General features: G+C 51.6%; 1 protein-coding gene across 1 annotated transcript; it reads right to left on the bottom strand.

Annotated features, from left to right (window-relative positions):
- Window positions 1–242: 242 nt before the first annotated feature.
- C1QB (complement C1q B chain) lies at window positions 243–6,360 on the bottom strand. Its single transcript, XM_049875893.1, has 3 exons — window positions 6,253–6,360; window positions 2,168–2,371; window positions 243–954 (listed from the first exon to the last, which is right to left on the bottom strand). The coding sequence occupies exons 2-3, from the start codon at window positions 2,346–2,348 to the stop codon at window positions 380–382; spliced, it is 756 nt and encodes a 251-aa protein (XP_049731850.1). The 5' UTR covers window positions 2,349–2,371; window positions 6,253–6,360; the 3' UTR covers window positions 243–379.
- Between the last annotated feature and the right edge of the window lie 3,259 nt (window positions 6,361–9,619).

Here is a 9,619-nt window from a genome sequence, read left to right as displayed (position 1 = left end):
GCTCAGTGTTTGGCGCATACAGGTACTCGACAGATGTTCCCATCCCTGTAACCCACTGTGTGGCTGGCGCAGAGCGGGGCAGAGAGCAGCCCTCAAGTCACCTCTGCTTTCAGAGGTTATTCATTCATTTATCATTCATTCATTCATTGTTCATTCAGTCAACCAGCCTCTCTGAGCACTACTGTGTGCCAGGTGCTGGGACACAGAGTTGAATCAGACCACTGTCCCTTGTCCTTGAAGAGTTTATTTAATCATTTCTTCAGCAACATTCATAGAGGCCTGGCGTGTGCTTTGGCTGGGGGTGGGGTGGTGGGTGTTCGGGGAAGTGAGTGTTACTAGCAGGGGAGGGGGTGGGTGGCGGTGACTCTGCCCCACCAGGTCACGCCTCTGCATCCGGGAAGAGCAGGAACCCGGAGAAGATGCTGTTGGCTCCCTCCATGCCCAGCAGGGAGTTCTTGTCAGTGGCCTGGAGGAACACGTTCTCCCCCTGGGCCAGCTTGAGGACCACGCTGCCCATGGTGACCTGGAAGGTGCTCTGGACGTAGTCGCAGAACGTGACCACCTTCTGCACGCGTTCCCGACCTCGGACGACGTTCACGCACAGGTTCCCGCGAGAGCTGGCGTGGTAGGTGAAGTAGTAGAGGCCAGGCACTCTGCAGGTGAACTTGCCGCTGCGAGGCTCGTAGTTGTTGTTCTCGTTGGTGATCACGTGGTCGAAGCGGATGGCCTGGTCCCGACGCAGGGGAACGTTGATGTTCCGCAGGGCAGAAAAGGCTATTTTCTGCGTGGCCTTGTAATCTCCTGATTCGCCCTTGGGGCCACGGGCTCCAGGGGATCCTGGGGAACCTTTGGGGCCAATGGGGCCCTTGGGGCCAACCTTTCCTGGATTTCCAGGGGTCCCGGGATCCCCCTTCTCTCCAAACTCACCATGGTCTCCAGCTAGCCCTGGTAGCCCTGGAAAATCAGAGACAAGAGAGAGGAGGAGACCAGAGATCATTGAGAACAAAAGGCCAGGAGGCAGGGGAGCCTGGCTGTGACTTTGGGCAAGTCCCTGCCTCTCTCTTGTACGACCTCCCATTTGTAAAAAAAAAAAAAAAAAAAAAAGATGGGGAGGTCCAAGAGGGCCTCTGAATTTCCTTCTGTCCCGGTGTTCTGTGTGTGTGATATGCTCACCATTAACAGAGATTAATGAGCGTGGGGAGAAGTGTGGTATCTCCCTAGGAAAATGCTGGGTCTGTCCTCCTCATCAGGTACCCCAACCTGGGCTTAAGTCTACAGCAAGGATAATAAATTCTTAGCACGTATACTATCCCTCTCTACTCCCTCACCCATGGCAGACATCCTTAATCAATCAGAGCACTCCTTCTTGCTGAGCCTGGCAGTGGGCCTTAGACTGCTTCTCAGTACAACACCCGAAAGCAGCCACTACCAGTCAGGTTGGCATAACACAAGATAAAAACTTGATTTTTTCAGTACAGTGGCAGAGCAAAGTGGCTGAGAACATAGGCTCTGGGGACAGACAGATGTGCTTCTAATGTCACATCTGCCATTATTAGTTGTATCACCTCGATTGAGTCATAGTCTCTGAGGCTCAGCTTCCTCATCTGTAAAATGGGGATAATGATATTTTGTGGGATGGTGAGGATTGAACGAAATTAAGTGAGTCTAGTGGCTGTCACAGAGGATTGCTCCATAAGCATGGTTAAGTGAATGAATTACCTTTTGCCAAGGGTTTTCATTGGGGACAGCTGTTATTTGAACTCTACAACAATCCTGGAAAATTATTATGGTCTTCATTTTACCAGTGGGGAAACAGCAAGTCAGAGAGGTGAAGCCTCTTAGCCTGGGAATAAATTCAAACCCAGGACTGTGAGATTTCAACACCAGGGATCTCTCTCTCCCTGGATTTGGTGGCAAGAGATCCACAGTCTGCTCTCAGCCTGTTATTAGTGGGTTACCTTGGCAAGTCAATAACCTTTCTGGACATCAGTTTCCCCATCTGTAAAATGGGAATCAGAGTTCCCTCCTCACAAAGCCGTTGGAAGACTCAGCAAGCTGATGGATTTGCAAGTGCTTTTGTAATCTCTAAGGTAGGCAACTGTGACTGAGAAGGCAGGAGATGGGGCCATGGTCAGTGACACCAGTGTGTCCCCAAAGCCCATGGTACCTTTCTCTCCCTTTATCCCTGGGGTCCCAGGTTGGCCATTGGTGCCAGGTGGCCCAGGGATGCCTGGGATGCCCGGGATGGTCCGGGGCCCAGAGCAGCTGATCTGGGCCCAGGAGACACCAAGTAGACTGAGGAGCAGCAGTGGCAGCAGCACAGGGATGCCGGCCCACAGGGTCTTCATCACCACACAGTCTCAGCTGCCTCCTGAAGAGGGAGAAGATGCAGGGGGTTACTACCATGGGGCTGCCAATCATTCATTCATTTGTTCATGTGTTCACTAAGTTCTCCTATGCACCAGACCCTGCTCTAGGTGCTAAGGATGCAGTGATGAACAAGACAGGTGTGGTCCATACCCTGAGGGAGCTGACAGCCTAGGTGGAAGGCAGACAGTAAACAAGTCAACGTACAATAAAGTTAGAGACTCTGATTAGTGTTGCAAAAGAAATGAGAGGGTGCTGGGAGGGAGAGTAACTGGGCTGGGGTGGGAGGTGGCTGCTTTAGCGAGGGAAGTCTTCCCATGGGGAAGGTTTCTAGCCAGGGGGTAGGCCTTTCTGGGGAGTGACATTTAGGCTGAGACCTGAAACATAGAAAAGGTTGGGACGAGAGTGTCCCAGGAGGAAGGAATGATGAGGCAAAGGTCCAGAGGTAGGACAGAGCTTGGAATGTTGAGGATTATCAGGGAGGCTGATATAGCCTGAGGATAGTGAGGAGTCAAAGTGATGGGAGGTGAAGTAGGCAGGGGCCACTGTGGGGTCTTGAAGGCTGTGGCATATGGGATTGGGATTTTTTCTCCCGTGTTGCCATTCATTGGAGCTCCTAAATTCAGGGTGCCCTGGTGGAGCAGTGGTTAAGAGCTATGGCTGCAAACCAAAATGTCAGCAGTTCAAATCTACCTGCCGTTCCTTGGAAACCCTATGGGGCAGTTCTACTCTGTCCTGTAGGGTCACTATGAGTTGGAATTGACTCAATGGCAACTGGTTTGGGTTTGGTTTGGATACGGTTCCTGCAGTGGCCATTTTGCATCCTCAGAGCACCCCTGCATTGTAGAAACTATTATTTTTACATTGAAGAGGACACCGAGGTTCAGAGAGGCCAAGTCACTTGCTCAGGGTCATACAGTAAGGAATGGAGCCATGACTCAAACCCTGGCAGTCTGGCCCTGAAGCCAGTGTCCCTGCCAGCATCCCAGGCCATCTCTGCTGGCTGACTACTCTCAGGTTCCTCCAAGAGTTGCTGGCCCTGGCAAGAGGGTGGTGATGCCCTTTCTTAATCTGAGAAGTAGGAAGAAGCCTGTGGGTCATCCTGGCCTGGTCAGCCCAGTTTGGCAACACCGCATGGCATTAATTCTCAGGACAGAAGAAACCTTAAACTTCATCCAGTCCAGCCCTCCTAAGTAATATCACTGACAAAGGCTCTTCCATTCATGACTTGCACTGTTTCACTGACAGGCAACTCTCTACGTACTGAGGCAGCCCATTCTGCCATTGCCCAGATTCAAATTTCCCCTGTCCTTCAAGGCTTTCTCCTCCAGGAGCCATCCCTTGTCACCCCTTACCCCATCATCAGCTCCCTGTCCTGAGCTGTTTCCCATTCTTAAAGTGGGAGAGGAGATTGGTCCCTGCCACCTCTCAGGGTAACCGTGTTAATTCAGATGAGACCATGGATGGAAAAGGATCATGAAGCTCTGAGCTCTTGTTGGACTTGTTGCTCCCTTTGCCATCGCTGTTGTTGTCAGACCCTCACACGACCTTGGGGAAGTGAGTTGTGGTTATTTTCCCCATCTTGCAGATCAGGAAACAGAGGCTCGAAAATTAGAAAGCAACTTGCCCCAAGTCACCCAGGGAGTTGGTCCGTGGCTCGGCTGCCCTCTCTGCCTCACTCTGGTCTTGCCAATTCCAGAATTTGATAAGTAGAGGGGCTGGATGAGACCCTCAAAACCTGCTAATTTTTGACTTATACATTCTGAACATCCGCTTCAGTCCCTCAGTCCAGTCCTAATCAGTTTATGAAACATGTCCTAACTCCCTGGGTTAGGTGCTGGCCACCAAGGAAGGGAAAGCTGCAAAGGTGGATGTGACCGGGGCCTGCCAATGACGGGCGGAGGCTTCGGGCAATCCCACTTATCTCCGAGTATGCATCAGCCTCACTCTTGCTGGAGGTTTACAAAATGACAACTCGAATAATCTATGCATTGCCACCCTCCAGGTGCCAGGCTCTGCATCAAATGCTTTACATGCCATTATCTCATTTAATTTGATCCTCACAATGGCCCTCAGAGAAAGCACTCCCGCTGTCTCACTTTACAGATGAGGAAACTGGGATTAGAGAGCACAAACACTTCGGCTAAGGCCACGTAGCTCCTGTGCAGCTGGGATCCAAACCCATGTCTATATCAGATCTGAAAAACGTACAGGGCTCTGTCGTTAAGAGGTTGGTTGGAGAGGCCGGTGGTTAAAGCTTGGGCTTTGGAGTCAAAAAGCCTAATACAAGGAGTCAGTGCATGGAGCACACTCAGAATTGTGCTGGGTACATGGCCAGTGCTCAGGAAAGGCGGCTTTGGTCATTACTGTTATTGTTACTGTTGTTGTGATTAGGCAGCAAACCTTCACTGGGTAGTGACAGCCCTGGGGTGTCATAATGAAAGCGATGCTGCCAGGGTTCAAATCCAGCCTCTGCCACTTCTTAGCTAAGGGCCTTGAGCAAGTCACCTTTCTCTGGGCTCAGTTTCTCCATCTATCAAATGGGGATAATACTAACCTTTACCTCATAGGGTTAGTGTGAGGTCAGATGAATGAGGGCCCGCGACAGAGCCTGGCATGCTGTAATACTTCATGAATGTTGGTTATTTTATTATTATCACCATCATCATCCAAGAATCCCCAAGTTTTGGGACAGGAGTGAAGATGGTTGAAGAAGTAAAAAGAATCCATTCCCTTTGGGAGGTTAGGCTTAGGCAGGGGGCTCTCTCAGGCAAAAGCAGCCCAGGGGTGGAGAGCCCTGGCCAGCCTTGGGAAGCTGGGTCCTGACTGCTGATGAGACTTGGACTTCTTGGGGAAGCTGGAGGGGTGGTGGGGTGAGAGTGGGAAGATCTGGATTCTAGCCCATTTCAGAGGCCCCCCAAGTCTCAGGCTTGGTGGAGGACATAAAACTTATCTGGTATGACCGCCCCCAGCCTCTGCCAATCCACGGTCACTCTTAGCCTTGCTCCTCAGTCTCCCCCGCATCACTGACCCCTCCATCTCCTTCTAGTCCTGACAGTCCCTCCCCTCCTCCGACTTGGAGTCAGGCTAAGTTGACCTTGTCCTCCCCTCTACTGCTACCTCATTGCATGACCTCTCTGAGCCTGTTAGACGATGGCAGTTTCTACCTGGCAGGGCTGCCAGAAGAATTGAATGAGGTGAAAGCTAAAAGAAATAAGGCCCCTAGTGCCTGTCCCCACCCCCACCTTTATAAACATCATTGAGTTCATGCAGTACTAGTAATTAATTAATCAGTCACAGTTCCACCTGAAAATCAAATTATTTCCTTGAGAGAGTCCAGCTGAGCTTTCTCAGCAGACTGACAGGAAGTGAGAGAACCAAGGTGTTGTGGAGTGCTGGGCTGGGCAGAGGGAGACCTGGGTTCTAATTTCACCTCTGCCTCAGGTTTATCGATGTGTTTGAGCCAGGCAGGGTAGGGTGTTAGGGCTTGGTGAGCCTTATATCCCAGCAGCCCTGGAGAAAAGTTCTGTTGTTCCCAGGCTAAGGGGGGTTAGGTGACTTGCCCAAGATCACCAGCACATAAGAGGCAGAAGTAGGATTCAGCTCAAGTCTCTGTGACCCCAAAGTCCTTATGCTGGTGGCTCCAAATATTAGCCACCGCCCCCACCCCCCCGCTGCCCCGGCCCACAGCCCCTATCACCTGGCCCCTGCGTGGCAGCAGCCTCCTAAGCTCATCCCCAGAGAGTCTGATTCCTGTAGGCCTGGGACTGGGCCCAGCAATCCCCGCTGCCAGCAAACACCCCAGGGGCTCGTCTTGAGAATCACCACCCTCTGCCGTCTTGGCACTGCTGACCAGACCCCCCAGGTGCTGATCCCTGTCCTCACCTGGGGACCTGGTGTCCTGTGATTCTGCAAGCCTGGGCAGGAGCAGGGCTCGGAGCCGGGAGCCTGCTGTGCTCAGTACCAAGCGGAAGTTCCATTCTCCGGAGGCTGCAGGAAGGCCCTTCCCCTGCCGGGCCCCCTCCCCATGACCCCATTCTCACCCCTTCTTCCCATTCTCACCCCTTCTTGCTGCCTTCAGGCAGTTTCAGGTCCTGTTTCTGCAACCCAGAGGGGGTTCGTGTAAATGGGCTGGGTAGCTGGTGTGCTTGGTTTCGCTAACTCAGCAGCTGTGGGAACAGGCTGTCCCAGGGAATGCCCACAGCTGGTAGCTCACCTCCCAAGGCCCTCTGACCTCATGGTCTTCTTCAGGGGATAGAAGTGTCACTCCATGAAATAATAATGTGGCCAGCCTGGTGCCTGAGCACTAGATTGGAGTCAGAGACCCTGATTTGTGTTCTGGCTTTGCCACTTACCACCTGAACATTAGCCGAGGGGACCCACAGGAGCCCCAATTTTCTCCTTTGTATAAGGGGGCCATAATCACACCTGCTCTGCTGATCTCACAGGGAGGGTCAGATGGGATAATGGAGAAGAAAGCACGGGCCAAACTGTAAAGTGCTGTGCACATGTAAATTGTTAATATCACTCCACATCCCAGGCTTCCCCTTTCTGGGCTCATCTCTTCTGCTTCCTTCCCATTCTGTACCCCTGCTATTTCCCTATTCTCAGAAAATAATCTAATAACGAATTTTAAATGTGGTTATTATTTATTTATACCCCTCCCTCTGTGCCCAGCAGGGCTTGAAGCTGATGACAAAAACAGGCCCAGGCAGGGGCCTGTTGCTTGTTAATTCTGGAACCACATCAAATCAGAGCTGGAGAGAGGCTTGAAGGTCACTGAGCCCATCTCCCTCATTTCACATACAGAGAAACTGAGGCCCAGAGAGGAGAAAGCCAGCCTTCAATAGGTATTTATTGCAAGGCTGCAGGTGCTGGGCACTTGAGAGAGAGCCTTAAGCAAGTCAGCCACGGTCCCTCTCCCAATGGAGCTTCCCTTCTACTTGGGGAGGCTGGTGTTAAACCTCTCATGACACGCAATTTCATTGCTACTATGATAAATGTCTCAAAAAAGAAGTGACTGCTGAAGGTCACTCTCAGGGAAGACACAGGGCTCCCTGGCACCCCTGGCACCCCTGGCACAGGATGTCAGCCTCCTTGCTGTGACTGCATCTAAGGCAAAGAGGTGTCCCTTTCAGGGATAATTGCCTTAGGCCAGGAGGGCCCTCTTGACACCTGTGCTTGGAGAGAGAAAATTGATGGGCTTGCGGATGCTAACTGACGGAAATTAAATGTTAACCGCAGTGGGTGATAGGGAAGGGAAAGACCAGTTGGATAAAACCAGAGGGTCTCAGGGCTCCAACAAACAATAGACCCAAAGGAACCCAGGCAGTGGCGAAGAGGGAAAGATGGCGGATTCCGAGCAAGGAGAAGAAGCTAGTAGGTCGCAGGTCCAGGAGTCCATCTGAGAGTTTCTGAGGCCGTTTTTGCCTAGCTTTTAATTTCTTGGTGGCTCACAGGGACAGATCAGCTTGAACTTAGGGTAGAAGCTGAGTGAGACTAAGAACAGGAATCAGCAGTGGTTGTTGTTAGTTACCATTGCGTTGATTTTCCAACTCATGGTGACCCCATGTGTGCAGAGTGGAACTGTACTCCACAGGGGTTTCAAGGCTGTGACCTTCCAGAAGCAGATCACCAGGCCTGTCTTCTGGGGTGCCTCTGGGTGGGTTCTAACCATCACCTTTCAGCTAGTTGTCAAGCCCTTAACTGTGCCATCCAGGGCCTCCTGCAAGGACCAGAGAGTCAGCTAAGACCATGGGCTTTAGAATCAGCCACAGCCGAGTTTGATTAGCAGCGCTGCCTGTTTCTAGCTGTGTGGCCTCAGGCACATTTATTACCTGAGTTTCCCCATATATAAATCAGAAGCATGAGCACCCACCTCCTGGGATGGCCATGAGAGTCCAGTAAGATAATCCTGTGTGCCCAGCCCTCAGTAGGCACCCAGTGTATACTGGGAACAGTATTATTTACACCAAGACTAGACAAAATTCTTGGGAGTCTGGGAGCAAAGGAGCCAGGCCTGGGTTAGGGGGAGGCCAGGACTTAGGGATCAGGAGCTGAGGGGTCTCTGGGCCTGGACCCCTGAGCGGGAGCCAGTTGGACTCTGTACTCATAAAATTGCTGACTTGCATCCATGATAGAGTGAGGATGATATCAGCAAAGAGTGCAAAAGGAAACTGCCTAAAACCCCTCAACTCCCTGTGGTCTGATAGGGATTCCTTGCAGCTTGGGGTGTCTCGTTTGGTTTCTGCCCCATCCCATCAGGGGAGGCTGCATCTGCCTGCCTGGCCCCTTAAAACTCTCCCCAGCTGTCCTCAGCACAGAGGACAAGCCAGCATGTTCAAAGGGCCGTGTCTCGTGACCGAGGGGGAACAACAAGGAAACAATTATGGAAAATAAAAACAGCACAAAAATTGTCGCTTCCAAAGCACAGGTTTCTGATCTGACACCGTGGCCTACATAAATGGTGTATTGATTTTGTAAACAAAGGAGAAATGGGAAGAAAGATGTATCACTTGCAGCATTGCTGGGCAGACTGCTAAGTGGTTGACAGAGGGAGAGCCGTGAATGGAGGGCCTATCCCTGCCAGATGTGCCCAGAGGTGAACTGGCTGGGATGCTCTGCCTTCTCCTCTTGTCTCGCTCTTCATGGGTGTGTGAGTCTCTCCTTATCTTTCTCCCTCCTCACCATCTTACAGTCTGTGGCTCCTAGGTACTATGTGCCAGGCATCCTGCGGGGGGCTGGGGATACAGATGTGTGTCAGAAATGGCCCCACCCTCAAAGATGCTCACAGCTGGGGTGGAGGAGGCAGACCTATAATTGAATAAGTACACAGAAAGTGGACCCCGTGCATCAGATTTATCTGGCAACCCCCTACCCCGCCCTCCCCAGCCACTCACCTATAGCCCTGTCTCCCCCAGATCTTTATAAAACAGCCTGGGCTCCAAGAATCTTTTTTTTTTTTAATAAGTCCATAGGTAGTTTTGTTGTACCATCAGATTTGGTAACCTGCATTCAAAGTGTCATGAGTTTGTGATCCAAATCTCTGGAGGGTAGTGTGGGGACACAAAAGGGAGAATCAGGGAAGGCTTCCTGGAGGAGGTGATCTTGGAGCTGAGTCCTGAGAGTTCAGTAGGTATGAGCCAGGTGAACCAAGGATTTGTGTGGGTGGGTCAGGGGGTGCTCTGTAAGATGAAGGGACATCAGGGGCAAAGGTATAGAGGTGTGAAACAGCCCCTTTCAAGAATAAAGG

This window comes from Elephas maximus, chromosome 3 (genome assembly GCF_024166365.1).
Source record: "Elephas maximus indicus isolate mEleMax1 chromosome 3, mEleMax1 primary haplotype, whole genome shotgun sequence".
Taxonomy (NCBI): domain Eukaryota; kingdom Metazoa; phylum Chordata; class Mammalia; order Proboscidea; family Elephantidae; genus Elephas; species Elephas maximus.
Note: the sequence above shows the minus strand (reverse complement) of the source record. Positions and strands in the feature narration are given on the sequence as shown.

What these genes read in the sequence shown, in the direction of transcription:
- C1QB (XM_049875893.1), bottom strand. Translation starts at nt 2,348, where the DNA reads ATGAAGACCCTGTGGGCCGGCATCCCTGTGCTGCTGCCACTGCTGCTC. An exon ending in AGGGATAAAGGGAGAGAAAG is followed by an intron (nt 955 to 2,167) that starts GTACCATGGGCT and finishes CTGATTTTCCAG; the next exon opens with GGCTACCAGGGCTAGCTGGA.